This window comes from Ranitomeya imitator, chromosome 2, assembly GCF_032444005.1.
Source record: "Ranitomeya imitator isolate aRanImi1 chromosome 2, aRanImi1.pri, whole genome shotgun sequence".
Taxonomy (NCBI): domain Eukaryota; kingdom Metazoa; phylum Chordata; class Amphibia; order Anura; family Dendrobatidae; genus Ranitomeya; species Ranitomeya imitator.
In genome coordinates this window covers 426,375,410-426,402,410 of record NC_091283.1, presented here as the reverse complement: position 1 = coordinate 426,402,410, position 27,001 = coordinate 426,375,410, and the positions used below count along the sequence as shown (strand labels likewise).

General features: G+C 47.0%; 1 protein-coding gene across 11 annotated transcripts in view; it reads right to left on the bottom strand.

Moving 5' to 3' along the window:
• The window catches only part of ZMYND8 (zinc finger MYND-type containing 8), a 73,911-nt gene that overhangs the window by 7,015 nt on the left and 39,895 nt on the right, over positions 1-27,001 (bottom strand). For 8 of the 11 annotated variants that reach the window (XM_069750850.1, XM_069750843.1, XM_069750851.1 and 5 more), the window contains 11 exons: positions 26,789-26,881; positions 26,315-26,402; positions 25,728-25,783; positions 7,446-7,523; positions 5,730-5,845; positions 4,609-5,090; positions 4,193-4,333; positions 2,553-2,705; positions 1,955-2,467; positions 1,346-1,723; positions 453-637 (listed from right to left, as the gene is read on the bottom strand). In XM_069750850.1, the coding sequence (XP_069606951.1) occupies positions 453-637; positions 1,346-1,723; positions 1,955-2,467; positions 2,553-2,705; positions 4,193-4,333; positions 4,609-5,090; positions 5,730-5,845; positions 7,446-7,523; positions 25,728-25,783; positions 26,315-26,402; positions 26,789-26,881 (2,283 nt within the window). The remainder of the gene's footprint in view (positions 1-452; positions 638-1,345; positions 1,724-1,954; positions 2,468-2,552; positions 2,706-4,192; positions 4,334-4,608; positions 5,091-5,729; positions 5,846-7,445; positions 7,524-25,727; positions 25,784-26,314; positions 26,403-26,788; positions 26,882-27,001) is intronic. The other 3 variants (XM_069750854.1, XM_069750847.1, XM_069750852.1) reach the window with 1 other exon arrangement.

The window sequence follows — 27,001 nt, the reverse complement described above, 5'->3', positions numbered from 1 at the left end:
TAAACGAAAAATAATTAATCTGCAGGACAGTCACAAGTGTATGGACATCTGAAAATCATGTAATGATACATCTGAAGTCAGGACTGATCTGTGAGCTGGGACCAGCATCAGTTACAGTAAAGAAGGAGGATGCACAGCCTTCTGCTTGTTCCATCTTAAAATAAACAGGACAATTGATAAGGCCATCCTATAAAAATCATTTTATAAGGCAAGATAAAAAAAAGGTGCAATTGGGAGGGCACTCCTGTGTGACAGCGGCTTATCTCCCAATGGAACAATTCAAACCCAATCACCTGATCCTCATGTCTCAATATAAATCTGTCGGGCTGGTACTGACTGTTAAACCCCCACTGATCATTGACAAGAGCGACAGTCACGCATGCTCCAGTTGTCCTCTTCGGGACTGTGCGAGATGGAGTCTAGTGCTCTGTATTATTAGTGACACTACTTACCTTGCTGGTGTATTTGGCAATGTCAGCAGCGACATCAGCGGAGGCAGTAGCGATGGGCAGATCACTGGTGACCGACGTGGTCAATGACTGTCCTGGGCTGGTCACCATTGCAAGTGGAGGGGCGCTGGTCACCAGGGTTATGGTGGAGGTGGATGTAGCTTGTGTGACTTCTTTCTGCTGTACCGCTAAAAATAAAAACAATTGCAAATGAAGGGACTTAATATTTTTGCATCAGCTCCGCTAAGGCTTGGCTCCTGACAAAAGCAGCTTATGAGGCGCTGACTATGGGGTCGCCCAGTGAGTAAAAGGTGAAGACCACTTCTCTCTACTTCCTAGTCCTAGAAGTACCATTGAGCCAACTCATGAGTGCATTTACTGATGCGATTATCAAGTGAAGACTGGCAAGAAACTGGGCAGCATGAGAATGGGAGCATCATTATTAACCCATTCTGAATCATTAAATACTTGTACCCGCCAGACAACCCCTTTAAATAATGTACGAGTGAAATTGTACCACATAGCCATAACTTTATTTCCTGCACTAGGAGCATTTGCAATAAGGTCTGAGGTGAAATCACACCATCAGCTGATGCCCAGATGCCTAGGGGCAGGGTATTTGTTCTCCTCAGAGCTCACGGTCAGTCAAAAAAAAAAAAATGCATCCAAACATCCACACCTTTACATTACATGCAATGCTTTGTAAACCTCACGGAGAAATATTAGTATGACGGCTCAGAGGAGATGCCCACGCCGGTCTTCTCCCGCTTGTTAGATGGAAGGTGAGGAATGTACAGTAGATGATGCCAAATGGGACCCTCAGACTGAGGTGAATGAGACACTGGTCTTGAGGACTGAGCCAGTGACATGACAGGGATGTGATCAGCATGCAATACCTTTCACAGCCTGCCGTGTCTGGTATCTCGTCCCTTGTGGAGACTGTGACGGCGCAGGCGTGCTCGGCTGCTGCTGTTGTTGCTGCTGCTGCTGTTGCCTCTGAACTTTCTGCATGTGCCATTTCTGGGATGAGGTCTGAAACTTACTGGAAGAATTCCACACCACTCTCTGCACGGTGGGAACAGTCTCCTTGGGGAGCAGGGGTCTCTGCTTCTTCACTGGGCTGCCGGTAGCCGCTGTCGGAGTGGTTGCAGCTGCTGCAGAACTTGTAGTCACCGTTACACCCACTGCTGGAGCAGCCTGGGAGGCAGAACGGGTCATGATAGGAGTCTCAGCTGCTGGCTGGCTGCTGGCATTGGATGCGGCTGGCGATTTTACTGCACATGAACCAGTGAGAGAATACATCATTGGTAAAGTACATAATATAACGCAAGCCAGTATCAAATATTGTACAGGATAGCACAAAGTATATTGTATAGTGCAACAGGCAGAAGCAAGTAGCCAAGATCAGTACATGATCTCCTCGAAAAAATATATTCTATACACACACACACACACACACACACATATAACTACTTTTTTTTTGTTTGTTTTAAACATAGACATACTTTCTGGGTGTTTTGCTGCTATCACTTTAGCATCTTTTTTAGATTTTCTTCCTTCTCGTCCTGACTGATCTTCGCCCAAGTCAATGACTAGTTCACTCTCGGAGTCGGAGTCCAGTCCAAGGTGTACAGTAGGGGAGTCCCGCTCATCTTTCCCCTTTAGTTTTTCTTTTGCAGAGTGCGGCAGGGATTTACTTTTCTCAGGAACATCTTTCTCCGCTGTGGACGCCAGCTTCTCCTTACCCGCGCCATTAGCTTTATCCAATGTTGTTGTTGCACTCTTGGATTCTTCTTTTACCTCCGCTGGGATTGAGGGCTTGGATTTTTTCTTTATGGAAGAGGAAGGGGATATTTCCTTTTCTTTCACACTTTCTTTGTCTTCTTCGTCATGCTCATTCTTTGACTTCAACTCCTCTTCGCTCCCGTATTCACTATCACTAGAATCTGTCTTCTCCGACTCCTCGGAATCGCTGTGTTCCACTGCGGCATAGGAGTCATCGGGAATCTCATTAATTCCTGGATTGAGGTAGATTATAAAATTAGCTATGGAAATACAGTAAATCTGGCACAGGCCTCCAGCCGTCGGGACACAATACCACACCTAATTGGGCTTTGCAACTTTCAATAGTTTTGTCCAGGTTGAGCTGAAAGCGGCTCCGGATCTGTCTCTTGGGAGAGATGAGAGAGGTCGCCGGTGACTGCTGAAGCACAGACTCACTCAGCTCCTTCAAGTCCATTTCTGCTTTACTGCGATCTTAAAGAAAAAGGAACCCAATCATAAAATACGAAACTGGTCAATAAAAAGGTTAAAAAAAAAAAAAACACAATTACAGTAAAATCTCTTAAATTCAGGACAAAGTGAAAAGTTCAGTTATCCAGATTATTGTTATTGGACAAAGACATTACTTTTGCACGTGAAAAAAAAAACAGTGACATTTCAATTAATCTGGTATCTGATAAACTGTTTTCTTTTGCTTCCTAAAAAGACTGGTTCCTAATGGCGCTGGATTAGGGGTATTTCCTCTCAGCTAAAAACTTCACACTTATCCTAGTTGTTCTCCATTGACAGCCGTAATTATAAAGGGAAGACGAAGATTTCATTCCCAGAACATATGAGCAGTGCGGACAGATTTACTAATTAGCACCAGTTTTACAATGTGTAGAACACTAGCTCTCCTAGCAGTGCCCCCCTTCACGCAAGTACTGTACCTGTATAATCCCCCATATAGATTCATTCTCAGAGAAAAATAAAAACCATCTTAGATGTATTTAAAGGCAACCTGACAAAGTGTTAGGAGCACAGTAACCGCCTTCTAATGATGTTTGTAATGATGTGCAGAGAGAACAAGGAGAAGAAACGGAGGGATGAACTTGTTCTCTCTGCGCACACTGGTTTTTCAATCACGCTTCAGGGAGGATAATGCCAGAAAAGGGCAGAAATAAGTGATGGCGCTCTGAGACTAGTCCTGGGACAGAAGCAAAGGTAAACTGTCCAGCGATTCATGCCTGACCATTGAAGACAGGTATATTATTCTCTGAAGTGCCATGGCGTTTTAGAGAAAATGTACTTTAAAGATCCAGCCGGAGACCATAGCCAGAGATGAGACCAGTCCGACTCCAACCGGCTCTTCCCAGTACTGCTTGAGATGATTGACAGGTCTCTCTCTATGTGCACGCATGAAAGACTCGTCACTCATCTGCAGTAACGTTGGAGAGAGCTGGCAGCACTAGCCTCGTCGCTAGGTTTCCCATCCAGATCTTCAAATTATACTCTCTGAAATGATGGAGCGTTTCAGAGACTGATATACCGGCAATCGAACTGCCAAGCTGCAATTCATGCCTGCCGTATGAACGGCATGAATCAAGATGACATGTTCCCTTTAAACTTCACTTTTTCAGCAAATACCAAAACTCATGAATGAAGACATTGCTACAAACATCAATAAGGGGCCGATCGCGCACTTCTAACACATTAAAGGGGTAAATCCTGTGGTTCCCTTTAACAAAGAACGTACATGTCTCCGCATATCTGATCTTATGGCAGTCGGACCTTTGCTTTAATGGTTTATTCTGTAGAATTATGTGCAGTATTTTATTATACTTCTGATTAATTACAGTTACCACATTGTGTTACTTTTAAAAGGGTTGTCCAACACTTTTACACTATACTTTTAGGTCATCAGTATAAAAGCATTGAACAATCATATTATTCAAAGAACGGCCTCCTTATAAATCACTGACCGAGGTTTAGGTTGAGGATGCTGCCTGTGCTCATGTTCCTCTCCGTCTTACAGGTTATTGGCGTAGAGGCTTGTGGAGAGAACGGTTTAGGACTGCCCGATATGCTACCGCCATGTCCCGTCTTTATAGATACAGGAGAAGCTGTAAAAATAGACAAAAAAAATTGAACAAAGTCCAGAATATTCATATTATAGTGTTTTACGAAAGACATCTTTGTGGCCGATAACAGAGAGCATGAAACGGCATTCATCAGTTCTAGCGTTATTTAATATGAGAAAACATTTTGCCTGCCCTATAAGCCCTTCTTGAATCGGCTGATAACAGTGAACAAACCATACTATCTGCAATTGAAACCAATTGTTATGTGTTATGGCGTATAGTCATGCGGCACGAGCAGATGTAAACTCCTCGCTCACCTGTACTCTTATCTATGAAGTCCATGGACTCTTCACTTGCACTGTAGTGACTGGACACGGCTTTCTTCTCAGCATCGGGTTCCACATCAGAGCCGGTGTGCACAGAGGAGTTTGTGCTCATTGGAGAACGTGGCATGTCGGTTAATGAAATCCGTCGCCCTCCACCGCTGTGCAATATGGGTTTGCTCATGAGAATCTTCGGTGATGCAGTCATGTCAAAATTCAGTTTGATCTTCTCCTGTTTGTCTGTCTTGGCAGTGCCAGCGTTTGGATTGGTGGTGTCGAGCAGCATTTGGTATTGGTTGTTGGGCGTGTAAGGTGTCCGGAAAGGAGCGTAGTTAAAGACGCCAAACCTCTTACGAATGTTTTCCACGTATACCTCCATCTCCTGCATGGCGCTATTGAAGATGCTCTTTGTCTTTTTTACAGAAAATGGGATTTCTTTTGACATGAGGTAGCAATTATTCATTGGAACCCAGGCCCTGGAAGAAATTGACAGAACACCAATAGTAAGTCATTGTGACTGCCCGCCGCTGCAGCAGGTCTATCGGTAGGAGTAGTGACCTGCGGATGTGAAGCGTCTAAAAGACGCCATGCGCACAGCCTAATTAACACTTTTGCTGACTGACCCCTGGGAAGCCCACGAAGGAGCCGCAGCGCAGTTTTAGCTCTCTGTCCCACTCACGGCTTTTCCATCTGAGTAGGGAATTGCAAACTGCTCCCCATTCAAGTGAACAGGGAAAGCTGCTATTTCCTCTCACATCCAGGGGTAGCTGGAGACTAAATCAGGTACTACGGCTGCACTACCTTTTTTCAGAATCCCAAAGGTCGGACCCCATTATTCAACAAGAGATGGCATATACTATCTTTCTAGAAGATGAAAAAAAACTATAAAAAGACTGTAACCCTTTAGAAACATGTAAGTGCCTGCTGCAAAAATCATTTTTTCATCAATGCATCTCATCTGCGAGCTCTCAGTAATGCAATCAGGCAGAGGCGAGTGAATATTCAATCCAAATTGCAGCTTATCTGCTCCAGCACACATGGTGTTAGGATGTGTTTCCTGGCAGCAGCGGAGATTACTTGACAGACTGTGGAACTATCAGATGTTCAGGTCCTACCTGTCGTGCTGTCCAAAGAAGCGGGCGTCTACCTGACCATCTTTGTCTCTTAGGGCTTTTGCAGGCCAAAAAGGAAATCCTTTTAATTTAGCCCAGACCAGAGGGTGCGGATTGCTCTGAAGGAAACAGAAATAATCAATCAAAAATAACAAATGTTACAGTCCTGCTTGCATGGTCCTAAAACAAGTATATAAAGCTCAGCAAGTATTTAATAACACACAGACAATATAATCTGGCCCAGGTGCAATATCATAGAATGGGATCTGTGATACTAGCTATAACTTTGGTAGGTAGACGAACAGGCCCTCGTGCTCATTACAGGAGCAGTGGCCAAATTCTGTGGAAGAATTAAACAATCCAATGTGTTTGGGGTTGTCGTGACCTTCATATCATCATGTCTGTCCATTTGTTTCTACAAGAAAAAAGGCTGATGCCACAGGTGTCTAGCAGTGACCCACCCCCTCTCCCCAATGAGGCCGCACACAACGTTGCTATGGACTATGGAGATGTGTTCAAGCACTATTGAATGATTTCTTGTATTTTTACAACCAATGTCAGAGTCTAGCACATGTAAAGAAAAAAAAAAGGTCTGCATGGTGGCTCGCTCTTTGGGGTCCTTTTTTGTAAACAAGGCAGCACGATGGTTCAGTAGTTTGCATTGTTGGTTTGCAGCGCTGGGAAACTGGATTTAGGTAAGGACAACATATTCATGGGATAGTTCTATTTTTTGCCTTTGCGGTTTTTCTCCCTATGAGCCCCAGATTAGCTCGGAAGGTTTGTATACAAAAGATAGGCCCAGAGTCAGTCTGATGCCACTAATGTGTATATGTCCAACATGAAGTAGTAGACTAAATTTGGTCTAGTGACGGGAATCAAATGTGCAACTGTTTTATTACATGTTGCTATGTAAATTCCAGCCATACCATTGCATGGTCAGTCCGTTCCTCCATTATTGAGAAATCAGTGTGTGAAGAGCTATGGTAGATCTGAAGCCTCTGTCGCTCCAGCTCTATTTCCTGCTCAGTGCCACCTTCCCCCGCTTCACTGATGCCTCCTTAACCTTAAGTCACACAGTATAGAGACTGTCACTCAAGCACTGGGGATGTGGCACTGGGCAGTGCAAATGAAGCAGAATAGTTAATTGCAGATATGAAGCACCCATCACTTCAGCTCTATTCCCAGCACAGCACCACTTCCTCAGTGCTTGACTGACAGTGTCAATGCTCTGTGACATAACGCAAAGGAGCCATCAGTAATGCAGGATGAGGCAGCGCTGGGCAGAAAAATAGAGCTGGAGTGACAGAGGTTTCAGACCTGACATAGATCTTCAGCCTCATTTGCATATCAATTTGAATGCGAAGTTACCGAAAACAGAGGAACAGACTTGACCATGTAAAGGTAAAGCTGAGGTAGTCTTTGAAAGAGTTAGATGCACACAAATCGCTGTAGGGGAGGGGATGAAATACTGCTCAATGATTCCTCCTAATGAATGGAAACAAATACAAAAGAAAGCAATGACTTTCATATAGTCAGACAGATTGGGGCTTCTACCACACTTTAAGGTCTGCTTACGGAGTAGCTGGCATTTCAGAAGTGGAATTTAGTATAAAACAGCACCTACGGGAGAAATGATGGACAGTTCTACAGAGGTGCAAAGATGTGTGCGTAGAGAGAAGTGACCGTAGTATGCCCTCCACCCAGGGACTATATACTCACACATGGTTCACAAAACCAATTATCTCTTTTTTGGCAAGCAGCTAAATAACATTCAGGGCAGACTTCAATTTCATTCATCTGAAAGACAGAAAACAAATACATGCATTAAGCATTGATTCATATACGCTGAGCACACTGAAAAACACGTAAGCCACCGAGTGTTGTCCCAGAGTCGATCTGACCCCAATTTAGCCATGGTTATGACACTGGTCCGACACTGCAAGGTCTCTTCATAAATTTCACGTGGATGTCTCTTGTACACTACATACCATTGGTGCAGGCAAACAGGGGCACACTACCACCTGCAAAGCAAATGTAATTGTGCATTACGATGAGCTATTAGATTGCATAGGGCCCGTATGTTGTTCTTGCACAGGGGCCCTCTTCTGTCTGTGTCTGCCCTGCACTGCCGCACCTGGATTTTCTTCAAATTGATAAGTGATTACATTCTACACTCAGTCTCTTCTGTTACTGCCGGTGACTCACTTGTACGGCTTCGCTTACAAGTAAGAAATGAATGAAGTACATCTATTAACAGTCTGTAACATCTTGTGCAGTTACCATCTCTGAACAGCAGAGGGAGCAGGTTACACCCGCAGAGCCCCTTTCCTGCTAGGCTGCAGGCAGGAGAACAAACAGGAAGCCATTAAGAAATGCTGAACCCTGATCGCTATCACACCCACAGAGCTGAGTGTCATTTATCTCCACTCCGATCCCACATTTACTATAAAAAATAATAGCAGAAAATAGAGCTTTTTTAGAGTATTTAGTATTTATGCACATACAGTGATTATGAATGGTGGTTATGCTTCTCCAGAACAATTTACAAATCTACTGCATACTTTTCTTATTTACTTATATTATAAAGATGCAATGGATGAATGGCGGCCGACCATCTAATATGTATCGGACTGTCCTGATGTTCGTGATCACAAATGTTAAGGAGTGACGGGGAAATATTGAGCTTGTTGGATTGAATGGAGGGCTTACAATGTGGTTGGCTGAAGGTGATCCCTCCCAAAGCCTCCTCACATACAGTGAGGGAAATAAGTATTTGATCCCTTGCTGTTTTTGTCAGTTTGCCCACTGACATAAAGAGTCTATAATTTTCAGGGTTTAGAGATAGAATAACAGGATTTTTGGTTGCTTACCGTAAAATCTGTTTCTTGAAGCCTCCATTGGGGGACACAGGAACCATGGGTGTATGCTGCTGCCACTAGGAGGCTGACACTATGCAAATAAAAAAGTTAGCTCCTCCTCTGCAGTGTACACCCCACCGACTGGCATTATACTCTTCAGTTAGTGAGAAAGCAGTAGGAGATAATGAAACAAGGTTGAAAAACCATAACCACAAACTTGAGAACTGTAACGTGAGAACGGTCATAGAACAGATAACAACAGAAAATATTGGGAGGGAGCTGTGTCCCCCAATGGAGGCTTCAAGAAACAGATTTTACGGTAAGCAACCAAAAATCCTGTTTTCTTTATCGCCTCTCATTGGGGGACACAGGAACCATGGGACGTCCCAAAGCAGTCCCAAGGGCGGGAAAAAAAACAGACTTCCATCAGGTCAGAGGACTCACCACTGCCGCCTGCAGGATCCTTCTGCCTAGGCTGGCGTCCGCCGATGCGTAGGTATGGACCTTGTAAAATTTGGCGAACGTGTGGATGGAAGACCAAGTTGCCGCTTTGCAAAGCTGTAGGGCGGAAGCCCTGTGGTGCACCGCCCAGGAGGCGCCGACTGCCCGGGTAGAGTGAGCCTTAATCCCAGGAGGGGGCACTCTGTTCTTGACCCGGTAGGCCTCCAAAATTGCCATTCTGATCCATCGAGCAATAGTCGCTTTAGAAGCCGGCTGGCCTCTGCGCGTGCCATCAGGAATGACGAAAAAGGAATCCGTCTTCAGGAAAGTGGACGTTCTGTCCAGATAGATCCTCACAGCCCTGACAAGGTCCAGCTTGTTCAATGATCGCTCCAGAGGATGAGTCGGAGCTGGACAAAAGGAAGGTAGAACGATGTCCTCGTTGAGGTGGAAGGTGGAAACCACCTTAGGAAGAAAAGAAGGCGGGGGTCGGAAAACCACCTTGTCCTGGTGAATGACCAAAAACGGGGGGCGGCAAGACAGTGCCGCCAGCTCGGAAACGCGGCGAATGGACGTGATGGCCACCAGAAAGGCCACCTTCCAAGATAAAACTGATAGAGGAATCTCCCTAAGAGGCTCAAAGGGAGAAACCTTCAAAACGTCCAGTACTAGGTTTAGGTCCCATGCCTCCACAGGGGCCCTGTATGGCGGGACGGCGTGGGCTACCCCCTGAAAGAAGGTCTTAACCTGTGGCCGAGAGGCCAAGGACTTCTGAAAGAGGATGGAAAGCGCAGAGACCTGGCCCTTCAGGGAACTAAGAGCCAGGCCCGAATCCAGCCCTGCCTGAAGGAAGGCCAAAAGAGAAGGCAGGGAAAAAACCATAGGCGGAACGCGGTTGGACTCGCACCAACGGAAGTAGGCCTTCCAGGTGCGGTAGTAGATCCTGGAAGACGAAGGCTTCCGAGCCTGAATCATGGTGTGAATCACCCGGTCCGAAAGGCCGGACGCTCTTAGAACCGCGGTCTCAACAGCCACGCCGTTAAACTGAGCGACCGAGAATTCGGGTGGCAGATCGGACCCTGGGACAGCAGATCGGGCCTGTCTGGAAGGCGCCAGGGAGCGTCCGCGAGAAGGTTGATGAGCTCCGCAAACCAAGCTCTCCTGGGCCAATCCGGGGCGATCAGGATGACCGGCACCCCTTCCGCTTTGATCTTCTTCAACAGTTTGGGCAGTAATGGAAGGGGTGGGAACAGGTAGGGCAGCTTGAACTGTGACCAAGGAATGGCCAGAGCATCGACGCCCACTGCGAGAGGATCGCGTGACCTGGAGACGAATTGCGGAACCTTCCTGTTGATTCGAGACGCCGTGAGATCCACATCCGGAGTTCCCCATCGAAGACAAATCTGATGGAAGACCTCCGGATGCAGGGACCATTCCCCTGCCGCGAGACCCTCGCGGCTGAGGAAGTCGGCGGCCCAGTTTTCCACGCCGGGGATATGCACCGCGGATATCACCGGAACCGTTGCCTCTGCCCAAAGGAGGATCTTGGATAACTCAGCAAGGGCCAAGGAGCTCCGAGTCCCCCCCTGATGGTTGACATATGCCACAGCCGTGGCGTTGTCCGTCTGGATCCGGACTGGAAGGCCCCTGAGGATCCTTTCCCAATGGCGGAGGGACAGAAAGATGGCCCGAATTTCGAGGACGTTGATCGGCAGAGCAGACTCCTGCGGCGACCAACGGCCCTGAACCGTCAGGTGGCGAAAAACCGCACCCCAGCCGATCAGGCTGGCATCCGTTGTCACCACCTGCCAGTGAACCGGAAGGAAGGACCTGCCCTGGGAGATGAGAGGAGACGTCAGCCACCAGTTGAGAGACCGCTTGACCCGAAAGGAGAGTCTGATCGGCCGATCCAGGGAGAAGACCGACCTGTCCCACTGAGACAGAATGGCTTGCTGAAGGGGTCGAGAATGGAATTGGGCGAAGGGAATCGCTTCCAAGGTAGCTACCATCCTCCCCAGAACCTTCATGGCCGATCTGAGGGAGGGAGGCCGAGGACCCTGGAGCAAGAGTATGTCCCGACAAAGGGTGGATCTCTTGTCCTTGGGAAGGAAGACTCTGGACTGACGAGTGTCGAAGAGCATGCCCAGAAAGATGATGCGCTGAGAAGGAATAAGGCAGGGATAAGGTGTCGAGAACAATGGACAAGCTCTCGTGGGCCTGAGCAAAGGACGGAGCCTTGATGAGGATGTCGTCGAGGTATGGAAACAGGACCAAGCCTCTGACTCTCAAAATGGCCATCAGCGCCGCCATGATTTTCGTGAACACCCTTGGCACGGTTGCGAGACCGAACGGCAGGGCGACGAACTGAAAATGATCTTGTTGCACTGCGAAGCGCAGGAAACGGTGATGTCCGGGAAATATTGGAACATGTAGGTAGGCGTCCTGGATATCTATAGAGCATAGAAATTCCTGAGCCTCCATGGAAGCAATTACTGAACGAAGGGATTCCATCCTGAAGTGTCTCAGGCGAACCCTCCTGTTCAGCAATTTGAGGTCCAGAATGGGACGAACCTTGCCGTCTTTTTTCGGTACCACAAAGAGGTTCGAGTAGAAACCCGTGTACCGTTCCTTTTCTGGGACGGGAACGATTACCCCGGATCTGAGCAGAGAAGCGATGGCTGCGAAGAAGCCCGGAACCAGAGCGGGATCTTTTGGAGGACAAGATTGGAAGAAACGATCTCTGGGTCGGGAGGCGAACTCTATTTTGTATCCCGAGGATACAACTTCCCTGACCCATGCATCCTCTACTGCGGAAATCCAGACGTCCCTGAAACGGAGAAGACGGCCCCCCAACCTGGGAGTTGGGCTGGAGTCTTGCCGAGAGTCATGCGGAAGTGGATCTTCCAGTCCTGGGCCTGGACGATCTACCCTGGGAATAGCGAGGACGCCAGGACGGAGTGGGCCTGAAGGACACCGCCTTCTTCTCTTGACGTGCCTGTGGCCTCTGTTGCTGCTGGGAAAAAGAGTTTGATGCAGCGAAGCGACGAAAAGGCCGAAACGAGCGAAACTGCCGTCTAGGAGGAGGGCGACGAGGTTTAGCCTGGGGGAGAAGGGAACTTGTGCCCCCAGTGGCGTCCTTAATGATCTGGTCCAGCTGGGAACCAAAGAGACGAGAGCCCTGAAAGGGCAGACTAGTGAGGGACTTTTTGGAGGACAAGTCCGCCTGCCAGGCCTTGAGCCAAACGGTCCGGCGGATGGCAACGGCATTGCTGGAAGCCTGAGCCGCACAAGACGCGACATCCAGGGAGGCGGAAACCAGGTATTCACCAGCGTGGGAAATCTGGTTGGCAAGTTCCGCTAATTGCGCGGGAGGAGCCCCGTCCAGGATACCTCGCCGTAGATCCTTGGCCCATTTTGAGATGGATTTTGAAGCCCAAGTGGAAGCAAAAGCTGGACATAGCGCTGCTGAAGCCGCTTCAAAGGCCGATTTCGCGAAGGATTCTATAACTCTGTCGTTAGAATCCTTCAGAGATGCTCCGCCGGACAGTGGAAGCACCGTGTTGGTGGACAGCCTGGAAACAGGGGGATCCACCGAGGGGGAGACCGTCCAATTGGCGGTAAGTTCTGGTGAAAAAGGATATAACACCCCCAGGCGTTTTCCCCTCTGAAAACGTCTGGTCGGATTCTCTCTCTCTCTGGCCAAGATTTCCTCGAATTCAGGATGAGGAGCGAAAAATTTTGAAGGTGGTTTGGCCCGTCTAAACGAAACCGCCTGATCTGCGGGTTCCGTAGAGGGATCCTTAATGCCACAGGTTTGGTTTATAGCCCGAATGAGGTTCTGGACCGACTCACTCATGGTGGCGATTTGGCTAGGATCCAGCTCCGAAATCTCCTCTGAGGGCGCATCAGATAAAGCCTCGCCTGACTCAGGGGAGGAGGATCGGTGCGACACCAACCGCGGGGGAGGGCCGGGCGGCGAGATGGAACGCGAAGAGGACTCAGACCGACGTTCCTGTCTGGACCTTTTGTAGCTTGGCAAGGAGGTCTCGAGTGGCGGTTCCTGCGACCCGCTGGCCACGGCAGGGGTCTGCAGGGGTAACCGATCCAGCGCGGACACCAAGGTTTGAGATACCCGTGTTAAATCGGCCACCGATTGGGACAGAGAGGCGGCCCAGCCTGGGATGGGGGGATCACTCTCGGGCGGAACAGCCGGGGGATCCTGGGCAGTGGGAACAATCGGGTTGCTGCAGGACTGACACAGCGGGGAGGACTGACCTGAGGGAAGTTTGCTGTTACAGGACGAACATGCAAAGTACGTGACTAAGGCAGAAGATGAAGAAGTAGGGGGGCGAGAGCGGCCCCCTTTAGAAGACATTTTGAGAGATCCCTGAAGATGCCAGTGGGTTAGGGGACAGAGGGGCAGAGAAGGGTGTCAGTCTGCAGTGCAGCTACTCACGGACCCAGTCCTGGAAGATGTCCCACTTGTCCTCGCGGAGAACTTCCCTGAGGAGCTGATTCTGCGATGCTGAGCCACAGAAGACGAGTGAAGGAGCGTGGCGTGCTGTGTGAGGCACTGCGAGGCTGCTGCTGCTGCTCTGGCCAGGATTGAGAATGCGGTGAAGACCGGCCGAAAGACCCACGAGGAAGGGGGGGTGGAGCCAGACGCAGAGGCGCCGGTGGGCAGGGCGCAGAATGTCGGGCGGGAAAAAGCCCGCCTGCAGGAGCGGAAATGGAGAGGCCGAAAAAACGGAAGTAGGCCCCGGCAGAAGCCGGGGCCTAAATTAGGCACCGGTGGCCGAGAAAAGAAGCCGCGGCGCCGAAATAGCGCGCCGGAACAATGCGGCGAGAGGAAGGCTGAGCCGCAGGAGCCGCGGCCTGCTAGGCTGCGCCGCTGAAGGACGCCGCAGAAAAACACCCTCCTGCGGCGCCAGGGCGATGCGCCGCAGGGGAAAGCGGCGCGACCGCCTGCAGGGCTGCGTCGCAGAAGGGGCCGCAGATAACAACCTCCTGCGGCGCCAGAACAATGCGCCGCAGCGAGAAGCGGCGCGACCGCCTGCAGGGCTGCGTCGCAGAAGGGGCCGCAGATAACAACCTCCTGCGGCGCCAGCACAATGCGCCGCAGCGAGAAGCGGCGCGACCGCCTGCAGGGCTGCCCCGCTGAGGATGTGCCCAGAGAAGAAAAACTACAGCGCCGGTCTGTAGCTCCGAGAAAGTGTCAAAGGGGCACAAGAAGGAATACCGGCCGCGCCATCATGGAAGATACAGACGATGGCCGGGAAAGCGGTCGACAGGGAGCCCCAAACAAGAACCCCCCTATCAAAGATCTGGGATGGGAAGGGGAAGAATACTCACCTAAAAACATCCCACGCCGGTACTAACCTTAAAAGGGGGTGAGACGTCCAGGGGCTAATGGACGTCCTCGTCTCCGCCGACCGACAGGCTCTGGTGGGCGAGTGGGTGGAGGACGGAACCAGGACCGGACTTCTGAGCACGCTTGTGTGCTAGGATCTTGGTCCTGGAGAGGGATCTATGAGGATACGGGGTGGCAGTACACACCGTACTCATAGTCCGTATTGTGGGACTACAGGTGTGACTGCTCACCCTGTATCCCTGCAAGGAAACCTGTAAAGAAAACGACGCACATTGAGGTAGATAAGGGTCTAATGAAAGACCCGTGTCCACCTCCTACTGACACTAAGCTAAACTGGAGAGTATAATGCCAGTCGGTGGGGTGTACACTGCAGAGGAGGAGCTAACTTTTTTATTTGCATAGTGTCAGCCTCCTAGTGGCAGCAGCATACACCCATGGTTCCTGTGTCCCCCAATGAGAGGCGATAAAGAAATCAAAAATAAAATCCAGAAAATCACATTATATAAATGTATTTGCATTTTGCAGTGAGAAATAAGTATTTGATCCCCTACCAACCATTTAGGCTATGTGCACACGATGCGGATTTGCTGCGGATCCGCAGCGAATTTTTCCGCGCAGAAACACTGCAGATCCGCACTGTGATGTACAGTACAATGTTATTCAATTGGATAAAAAAAAAAAAAAGCTATGCAGATGTTGCGGAAAAATCAGTGCGGAATTGCTGCGGATTTCAAAGAAGTGCATGTCACTTCTTTTGTGCGGATCTGCAGCGTTTCTGCACCCCTCCATGATAAAAATCCGCAGTGGCAAAAACCGCAGAAAATCCGCATAAAAAATGCACAAAATCCGCATAAAAGCGTGGCAAATCCGCGGCTGCGGACTCTGCCAGGAGATGCGGATTTTGTGCAGAAAATTCTGCACCTCTTTTCCTACATGTGCACATAGCCTAAGAGTTCTGGCTCCTACAGACCAGTTAGACGCTCCTAATCAACTCGTTACCTGCACTAAAGACAGCTGTCTTACATAGTCACCTTTATAAAAAAAACTCCTGTCCACAGACTCAATTAATCAGTCAGACTTTAACCTCTACAACATGGGCAAGACCAAAGAGCTTTATAAGGATGTCAGGAAAAGATCATAGACCTGCAAAAAACTGGAATGGGCTACAAAACCATAAGTAAGACGCTGGGTGAGAAGGAGACAACTGTTGGTGCAATATTAAAAAAAAATTGAAGAAATACAAAATGACTGTCAATCGACATCGATCTGGGGCATCATGCAAAATCTCACCTCGTGGGGTATCCTTGATCAGGAGAAAGGTGAGAGATCAGCCTAAAACTACACAGGGGGGAACTTGTTAATAAATGTCAAGGCAGCTGGGAGCACAGTCACCAAGAAAACCATTGGTAACACATTATGCCATAAAGGTTTAAAATCCTGCAGTGCCCGCAAGGTCCCTTTACTCAAGAGGGCACATGTGCAGGCCCATCTGAAGTTTGCCAATGAATACCTGGATGATTCTGTAAGTGATTGGGAGAAGTTACTGTGGTCAGATGAGACAAAAATTTAGCTCTTTGGCAGTAACTCAACTCACCGTGTTTGGAGGAAGAGAAATGCTGTCTATCACCTAAAGAACACCATCCCCACTGTCAAGCATGGAGGTGGAAACATTATGTTTTAGGGTTGTTTATCTGCTAAGGGCACAGGTCTACTTCACCGCATAAATGGGAGAATGGATGAGTAAAATCCTGAGTGACATTAAATGGGTCATGGCTGGGTCTTCCAGCAAGACAATGACCCAAAACATACAACCAAGGCAACAAAGGACTGGCTCAAAAAGAAGCACATTAAGGTCATGGAGTGGCCTAGACAGTCTCTAGACCAGGGGTGTCAAACTGCATTCCTCAAGGGCTGCAAACAGGTCATGTTTTCAGGATTTCCTTGTACTGCACAGGTGATAATTTAATCACCTACACACATAATGATTACAGCACCTTGTGCAAAGCTAAGGAAATCTTGAAAACTCGCATGGTCCGGTCCAATGGGTGTCGCTAGTGATGAACAAATATACTCGTTACTCGAGATTTCCCGAGCACGCTCGAGTGTCCTCCGAGTATTTTTTTAGTGCTCGGAGATTTAGTTTTCTTCGCCGCAGTTGAATAATTTACAGCTACTAGCCTGCTTGATTACATGTGGGGATTCCCTAGCAACCAGGCAACCCCCACAAGTACTTAGCCTGGCTAACAGCTGTAAATCATTCAGCTGAGGCGATGAAAACTAAATCTTCGCGCACTAAAAAAATACTCGGAGGACACACCGAGCATGCTCGGGAAATCTCAAGTATATTCGCTCAGCTATGTCGCAGGTCCTAGTCCGGCGCCTCCGATCTTCTTATGATCGCGGCCCTCTTGCTTGCATCATGGCTCCCCAACATCGCGCTCCTGCACGGGCGTACTTATCTGCCCTGTTGAGGCAGAGCAAAGTACTGCAGTGCGCAACAGGGCAGATAAGTACGCCTGCGCAGAAGCGCGATGTTGGGGAGCCTTTACGTAAACAGGAGGGCGGCGATCATAAGACGATGGGAGGCGCCAGACCCAGACCTGCGACACCCATTGGACGGACTGCCCCCTCCAAAGTTTTCAACAGCTGACATATGCCTGGAATAGCCACGGGTGGATCAAATGCCGACAGCAGCATTTAACTCGCGCTACTGGTCATCAGGCCGGAAATCTGCCCTCCGATGACCCACTGCCAGCTTGCTGTGAATGCCACCCAGTGGTCGGCGCTCATAGCAAGTGAGTAATTCTACTACATAGAGGCGATCTGTTCATCACCTGTATGTAGCAGAGCCGATCGGGTTGTGGCAGCTTCTAGTCTCCCATGGAGCCTATTGAAGCATGCCAGAAGTAAAAAAAAAAAAAAAAGTTTTAGAAAATATAAAACAAAAAAAAAATTATAATATGTTCAAATCCCCCCCCCTTTCACCCGATTCAAAATAATACAATTTAAAAAAACCCTACACATATTTGGTATCGCCGCGTTCAGTATTGACCGATCGCCAGAATTACGTTTTTTTGTTTTTTGGCCGCCGCTAAATTGCATTAAAATGCATTAATGGGCGATCAAAAGATTGTATCTGCACCAAAATGGAATCATTAAAAACGTCAGGTCGGCATGCAAAAAATAGGCCCTCACCCAATCCCGGATTACGAAAAATGGAAACACTACGGGTATCAGAAAATGGCTCATTAAAAAAAAAATTTTTAAACAAACTTTTGATTTTTTTCACCACTTAGTTAAAAAATAACAAACATGTTTGGTGTCTATGAACTCGGAATGACCTGGAGAAACATAATGGCAGGTCAGTTTTAGCATTTAGTGAACCAATCAAAAAAGCCAAAACAAAACAAAAAAAGTGTGGGATTGCACATTTTTTTGCAATTTCACCGCACTTGGAATTTTTTTCCCCGTTTTTTAGTACACGAGATGGTAACACCAATGGTGTCGTTCAAATGTACAATTCATCCTGCAAAAAACAACCCCTCACATGGCCATTTTGACCAAAAAATAAAAAAACATTATGGCTCTGGGAAGAAGGGGAGTATAAAAATGAAAATGCAAAACCAAAAATCTCTCTGTTCGTTCAGTATAGACTGTTCATGTCGTTGTCAGTGGGTAAACTTACAAAATCAGCAAGGGATCAAATACCGTATATACTCGAGTATAAGCCAACCCGAGTATAAGCCGAGACCCCTAATTTTGAAACAAAAAACTGCAGCTACCGGTAAATATCAAAAATATAAATAGATACCAATTAAAGTAAAATTAATTGAGACATCAGAAGGTTAAGTGTTTTTGAATATCCATATTGAATCAGGAGCCCCATATAATGCTCCATACAGTTCATCATGGGCCCCGTAAGATGCTCCATACAAAATACGCCCCATATAGTTACATAGCTACATAGTTATTAAGGTTGAAGGAAGACTGTAAGTCCATCTAGTTCAACCCATAGCCTAACCCAACATGCCCTAACATGTTGATCCAGAGGAAGGCAAAAAAAAACCATGTGGCAAAGAGTAAGCTCCACATTGGGGAATAAAATTCCTTCCCGACTCCACATACGGCAATCAGACTAGTTCCCTGGATCAAAGCCCTATCAAGGAATCTAGTGTATATACCCTGTAACATTATACTTTTCCAGAAAGGTATCCAGTCCCCTCTTAAATTTAAGTAATGAATTACTCATTACAACATCATACGGCAGAGAGTTCCATAGTCTCACTGCTCTTACAGTAAAGAATCCGCGTCTGTTATTATGCTTAAACCTTTTTTTCCTCCAGATGTTAAGGATGCCCCCTTGCCCCTGTTTCAGGTCTATGATTAAAAAGATCATCAGAAAGGTCTTTGTACTGTCCCCTCATATATTTATACATTAAAATAAGATCACCCCTTAGTCTTCGTTTTTCCAAACTAAATAGCCCCAAGTGTAATAACCTATCTTTTAATATTGCAGACCCCCCAGTCCTCTAATAACCTTGGTCGCTCTTCTCTGCACCCGCTCTAGTTCAGCTATGTCTTTCTTAACCCCTTCCCGACCTGTGACACAGCGTATGCGTCATGAAAGTCGGTGCCAATCCGACCTGTGACGCATATGCTGTGTCACAGAATGATCGCGTCCCTGCAGATCCGGTGAAAGGGTTAACTCCCATTTCACCCGACCTGCAGGGACAGGGGGAGTGGTAGTTTAGCCCAGGGGGGGTGGCTTCACCCCCCCCCCCCCCCGTGGCTACGATCGCTCTGATTGGCTGTTGAAAGTGAAACTGCCAATCAGAGCGATTTGTAATATTTCACCTATTATAACTGGTGAAATATTACAATCCAGCCATGGCCGATGCTGCAATATCATCGGCCATGGCTGGAAACATTGATTTGCCCCCACCCCACCCCACCGATCGCCCCCCCCAGCCCTCCGATCTGTCCTTTACACTGCTTCGCTCCCCTCCGTCCTCCTCCCCCCGTGCTCTTGTCCGCTCACCCCCGTGCTCCAACCACCCTCCCTGCACTCCGATCCACCCCCCCTGCAGTCCGATCCACCCCCCCTGCAGTCCGATCCACCCCCCGATACTCCAATGCACCCCCCCCGTGCTCCGATCCACCCCCCTGCCGTGCTCCGATTTACCCCCCCCATGCTCCCCCCCCACCCCATCATACTTACCGAGCCTCCCGTGGTCCGTCCGTCTTCTTTCCTGGGCGCTGCCATCTTCCAAAATTGCGGGCGCATGCGCAGTGCGCCCGCCGAATCTGCCGGCCGGCAGATTCGTTTCAAGTGCATTTTGATCACTGCGATAAAACCTATCGCAGTGATCAAAATAAAAAAAATACTGAATGACCCCCCCCCTTTGTCACCCCCATAGGTAGGGACAATAATAAAATAAAGATTTTTTTTTTTTTCCTTCGACTAAGGTTGGGGTAAGAACTAGGGTTAGGGTTAGGGGTAGGGTTAGGGTTTCGGTATGTGCACACGTATTCTGGTCCTCTGCGGATTTTTCCACTGCGGATTTGATAAATCCGCAGTGCTAAACCACTGCGGATTTATGGCAGATTTACCGCGGTTTTTCTGCGCATTTCACTGCAGTTTTACAACTGCGATTTTCTATTGGAGCAGTTGTAAAACCGCTGTGGAATCCGCAGAAAGAAGCGACATTCTGCGGAATGTAAACCGCTGCGTTTCCGTGCAGTTTTTCTGCAGCATGTGTACAGCGATTTTTGTTTTCCATAGGTTTACATTGAACTGTAAACTCATGGGAAACTGCTGCGGATCCGCAGCGTTTTCCGCAGCGTGTGCACATACCTTTAGAATTAGGCCATGTGCACACGGTGCGGATTTGGCTGCGGATCCGCAGCAGTGTTCCATCAGGTTTACAGTACCAAGTATACCTATGGAAAACCAAATCCACTGTGCCCATGGTGCGGAAAATACCATGCGGAAACGCTGCGTTGTATTTTCCGCAGCATGTCAATTCTTTGTGCGGATTCCGCGGCGTTTTACACCTGTTCCTCAATAGGAATCCGCAGGTGAAATCCGCACAAAAAACACTGGAAATCCGCGGTAAATCCACAGGTAAAACGCAGTGCCTTTTACCCGCAGATTTTTCAAAAATGATGCTGAAAAATCTCACACGAATCCGCAACGTGGGCACATAGCCTTAGGGTTAGGGTTGGAATTAGGGTTGTGGTTAGGGTTAGGGGTGTGTTGGGGTTAGGGTTGTGGTTAGGGGTGTGTTGCGGTTAGGGTTGTGATTAGGGTTATGGCTACAGTTGGGATTAGGGTTAGGGGTGTGGGGGGCTTAGTGTTGGAGGTAGAATTGAGGGGTTACCACTGTTTAGGCACATCAGGGTCTCCAAACGCAACATGGCGCCACCATTGATTCCAGACAATCTTGTATTCAAAAAGTTAAATGGTGCTCCCTCACTTCCGAGCCCCGACGTGTGCCCAAACAGTGGTTTACCCCCACATATGGGGTACCAGCATACTCAGGACAAACTGCGCAACAATTATTGGGGTCCAATTTCTCCTGTTACCCTTGTGAAAATAAAAAAATGCTTGCTAAAACATCATTTTTGAGGAAAGAAAAATGATTTTTTATTTTCACGGCTCTGCGTTGTAAACGTCTGTGAAGCACTTGGGAGTTCAAAGTGCTCACCACATATCTAGATAAGTTCCTTGGGGGGTCTAGTTTCTAAAATGGGGTCACTTGTGGGGGGGTTCTACTGTTTAGGCACACCAGGGGCTCTGCAAACGCAACGTGACGCCCGCAGAGCATTCCATCAAAGTCTGCATTTCAAAACGTCACTACTTCACTTCCGAGCCCCGGCATGTGCCCAAACAGTAGTTTACCCCCACATATGGGGTATCACCGTACTCAGGAGAAACTGGACAACAAATATTGGGGTCAAATTTCTCCTGTTACCCTTGGGAAAATAAAAAATTGCAGGCTAAAAGATCATGTTTGAGAAAATAATTTTTTATTTTATTTTCATGGCTCTGCGTTATAAACTTCTGTGAAGCACTTGGGGGTTCAAAGTCCTCACCACACATCTAGATTAGTTCCTTTGGGGGTCTAGTTTCCAAAATGGGGTCATTTGTGGGGGATCTCCAATGTTTAGGCACACAGGGGCTCTCCAAACGTGACATGGTGTCCGCTAATGATTGGAGCTAATTTTCCATTTAAAAAGCCAAATGGCGTGCCTTCCCTTCCGAGCCCTGCCGTGCGCCCAAACAGTGGTTTACCCCCACATATGGGGTATCAGCGTACTCAGGACAAACTGGACAACAACATTTGGGGTCCAATTTCTCCTAATACCCTTGGCAAAATAGGAAATTCCAGGCTAAAAAATCATTTTTGAGGAAAGAAAAGTTATTTTTTATTTTCATGGCTCTGCGTTATAAACTTCTGTGAAGCAGCTGGGGGTTTAAAGTGCTCAATATGCATCTAGATAAGTTCCTTGGGGGGTCTAGTTTCCAAAATGGGGTCACTTGTGGGGGAGCTAACAATTGGAGCTAATTTTCCATTCAAAAAGTCAAATGGCGCTCCTTCCCTTCCGAGCCTTACCATGTGCCCAAACAGTGGTTTACCCCCACATGTGAGGTATCAGTGTACTCAGGAGAAATTGCCCAACAAATTTTAGGATCCATTTTATCGTGTTGCCCATGTGAAAATGAAAAAAATGAGGCTAAAATTATTTTTTTGTGAAAAAAAAGTACTTTTTCATTTTTACGGATCCATTTGTGAAGCACCTGGGGGTTCAAAGTGCTCAATATGCATCTAGATAAGTTCCTTGGGGTGTCTAGTTTCCAAAATGGGGTCACTTGTGGGGGAGCTCCAATTTTTAGGCACACGTGGGCTCTCCAAACGTGACATGGTGTCCGCTAAAGAGTGGAGCCAATTTTTCATTCAAAAAGTCAAATGGCGCTCCTTCCCTTCCAAGCCCTGCCGTGCGCCCAAACAGTAGTTTACCCCTACATATGAGGTATCAGCGTACTCAGGACAAATTGGACAAAAACTTTCGTGGTTCAGTTTCTCCTTTTACCATTGTGAAATCAAAAAAATTGTTGCTAAAAGATAATTTTTGTGACTAAAAAGTTAAATGTTCATTTTTTCCTTCCATGTTGCTTCTGCTGCTGTGAAGCACCTGAAGGGTTAATAAGCTTCTTGAATGTGGTTTTGTGCACCTTGAGGGGTGCAGTTTTTAGAATGGTGTCACTTTTGGGTATTTTCAGCCATATAGACCCCGTAAACTGACTTCAAATGTGAGGTGGTCCCTAAAAAAAATGGTTTTGTAAATTTCGTTGTAAAAATGAGAAATCGCTGGTCAAATTTTAACCCTTATAACTTCCTAGCAAAAAAAAATTTTGTTTCCAAAATTGTGCTGATGTAAAGTATACATGTGGGAAATGTTATTTATTAACTATTTTGTGTCACATAACTCTCTGGTTTAACAGAATAAAAATTCAAATTGTGAAAATTGCGAAATTTTCAAAATTTTCGCCAAATTTCCGTTTTTATCACAAATAAACGCATAATTTATTGACCTAAATTTACCACTAACATGAAGCCCAATATGTCACGAAAAAACAATCTCAGAACCGCTAGGATCCGTTGAAGCGTTCCTGAGTTATTACCTCATAAAGGGACACTGGTCAGAATTGCAAAAAACAGCCAGGTCATTAAGGTCAAAATAGGCTGGGTCATGAAGGGGTTAAAATTGCTCCAATTTTATTGCTCCATAAAATTGATGATGGGCCCCATAAGATGCTCCATATTAAAATATGCCGCATATAATGCTCACAAATGTTGATTATGGCCCCATAAGATGCTCCATATAGCAATGTGCCACATATAATGCTCCATACAGTTCATTATGGCCCCATAAGATGCTCCATATAGCAATGTGCCACATATAATGCTCCATACAGTTCTTTATGGCCCCATAAGATGCTCCATATAGCAAGGTGCCACATATAATGCTCCATACAGTTCATTATGGCCCCATAAGATGCTCCATATAGCAATGTGCCACAGGTAATGCTCCATGCAGTTTATTATGGCCCCATAAGATGCTCCATATAAAAATGTGCCACATATAATGCTCCATGCAGTTCTTTATGGCCCCATAAGATGCTCCATATAACAATGTGCCACATATAATGCTCCACATATAATGCTCCATACAGTTCTTTATGGCCCCATAAGATGCTCCATATAACTATGTGCCACATATAATGCTCCATGCAGTTCTTTATGGCCCCATAAGATGCTCCATATAACAATGTGCCACATATAATGCTCCACATATAATGCTCCATACAGTTCTTTATGGCCCCATAAGATGCTCCATATAGCAAGGTGCCACATATAATGCTCCATACAGTTCATTATGGCCCCATAAGATGCTCCATATAACAATGTGCCACATATAATGCTCCACATATAATGCTCCATACAGTTCTTTATGGCCCCATAAGATGCTCCATATAACAATGTGCCACATATAATGCTGCTGCTGCTACAATTAAAAAAAAAAAAAAAAAAGACATACTCACCTCCTGTCGCTGCCTGCTGCTCGTCACCGTCCCGTCTCTCCGCACTGACTGTTCAGGGTGGTGCGCACACTAATACATCATCGCGCCCTCTGACCTGAACAGTCACTGCAGAGGATGCGGTAGAGCGACGGTGGAACGAGGAATTGTGAATATGAAATACTCACCTGCTCCGGCGCGGTCCCTGGCAGCTTCTCCCGGACAGATGGTCTTCGGCACCCGGAGCTTCTTCCTCTGTTCTGCAGTCACGTGGTACCGCTCATTACAGTAATGAATATGCGGCTCCACCCCAATGGGAGTGTAGTCCATATTCACTACTTTAAGGAGCGGTACCACGTGACCGCTGAACAGGGGAAGAAGCTGCCGGCGCCGGAGACCATGGGACATGCAGGGACAGCGCCAGGAGCAGGTGAGTATGTGACAGTCATCACTCCCCCTCACCCGCCGACCATGACTCGAGTGTAAGCCGAGTGGGGCACTTTCAGCCCATTTTTTTGGGCTGAAAATCTCGGCTTGTACTCGAGTATATACGTTACTTATTTTCCCCACTGTATGTGTGCGTGGGAACGGCTCTGTTGAGCGTGCATGTGTTCTCAATGGGAAGTTAGATAAAGCTTGACATACACATTAGACCCCTTTCACACATCAGCTTTTGCCACCAATCGCAATCCGTCAAATTTTGAAAAAAAGGATTTTTTTCTCATAGACTTGTATTAGCGAGAGATGGCCTTATGTTTCATCCGTCGTTCGCTGGATCCGTCGAAAATAGTTTGTCCGGCAGCCAGAGACAACGGACATAGTAACGTTTTTTTGTGTCTGTCGAAAAAACGGACAGTGACGGATCCGTCGCTGTCCGTCGTTTGCTGGAATGGAATCCTATGGTGCCAGATCCGTCAAATGATGGAATCCGGAGACAGATTCCATTTTTTTTTTTTTTTTTTACTGAGCTTGCTCCGATTTTTTTAGGATCCAATTAGCCAGATCCACTAGTCGGATCCGGCAAAAAAACAGATCCGTCGCTTCAGTTTTTCACAATCTGTGACGGATCTGTCGAGCCAACGGATTGTGACTGATGGCAAAAAACTGATGTGTGAAAGGGGCCTTAGATGGTTGTTTGTCCGACAGACATTTTGGCAGACTCTCCGATACACAAAAGCGCTTGCTCGACTGAGCGCTCCTGTGTTTAATATGAGAAAGCCACCAACTGCCACATCAGCCACGGGTGTATTTCAGGGACAACAATGAGATTGGCAAATCGGATATGCACGATCAACATCTCGCTTGACCATCAGTATGCCGGTGACTCCATCTATACTAGATCCTAGTAAGAACACGTCGATATCAGTGCATTCATATGTGTATGGGAGTCTTTAGACAGCTGCCAGAAACTTCTGCAGCAGTTCATCTCCTGGAAAAACAGAAGGATCTCATAGAATGGTAGAATGTTAGAGTAGGAAGGGACCTCCTGGGTCATCGTGCCCAACCAATGCTCAATGCAGGGTTCTATTCTATACCTATTCTGAGAGAGTTGGGTGCTGAAAGGCTAAAGTGTAGGTTAGTGTTACTCTCTGTGCCATCCTAGTAGAGTAACAGTCTGGAGCCACAGCTCCAAGGCAAGGAAGCTGAGCATTTCAGTAGGACTGAGAGAATGGCACCATAACAAAAACAAATAGCCCCCTAAGCACAAGAATAACACACATCCACGCGTTACCACATTCTGTTCTCACCTCATGTTCACATATCTTGATTATTACTTTAGCGGTTTGTGTTAATTTGTGATTTCCTGTGTAAAAAGAAAATAAAACATCATTAATCGGTTGAGGAGAGGTCACGTGAGGCTGTGACACTACAACTCCCAGCATAGTCCAGAATAATGACATAATCTGTTCCACCATCTGAAGAACAGAGCGAGGCATTATAGACTTATCATTTGCTGATCACTGTCCACACAGACTTTGCTCTCACAATCGCCAGATGGGTCCTTTGCTGCAACCGAATGCCTAAAAGCCAGCAGCGGTATTGGCTTTAGGGTTCACTATTATCATTTTATCATGACACATCTACGCCTACACTTTGCATGTGCTTTACTCATGGTTTTCTTAGTCTAAAGGACAGCATGTATTAAGCCCATACTCTATACATTTTAGGCTGACCCATATTAAACTATTCGATGTGGCGCTTACGGGTACAGTCCTTATTCAGATACAGGACCAAAGGGGAGCACAAAATAACAAAGAAGTGAATTCACCCTGCAGTGAACCGACCATAAAATATGCTATGTCTTGATGCAGCCTTGGGAATAAACATCACTTACCCCCATTATATATGATGCAGTTATGCAATATCCATTTGGCTTCTGCCAGGAAGGCTTCTGTGCAACCGTACATTTTCTTTTTAACATTCTGCAAAAAATAAAGAAAAGCAGTTAATGGATGGAGATATATATCAAGAACAATTGCAAGAGAAACAGCTGCTACTGTACATATGAGAGAATATTTGGGTACCAGGAACGTTCCCGCTCTCTGCAAACCACCAGAAGCATCTATGAGAGGCCTGGGAAATAACTGGTTAAAGACGAGCCATCCATAACACAAAAGGGGAGCTTTATCTTACATGTATGTCATTGGGAAGAAAGGTCGGCCGTGTTGCATTAGAGCACAAAATCTTTTATTTGGGGAGTGGAACGAATGTTTCACTTTTTCTGGTGTAAGGGACAAACGGTGGCGTTATCCACAGAAGCCACTGGTCCGACCACACAACGCGGCTCATGCAGGACGCAAACACTGACCTTTTCTAATGTACTGAGATCCATAGGATTAAATATATATTCTGAGTAATCAGGATGCTGCTCTAATGACACCGGCTTCTGGAAGGGTTCAGTCTGTAACGTGAAATGCACAAATGTTACTATATGCTGGAACCGCAGCAGTGACAAATTACTGAACCAAACACAAGGACAGATAAAGTAGAATTTGGCGCTCAAATATTCGATACTGAAAAT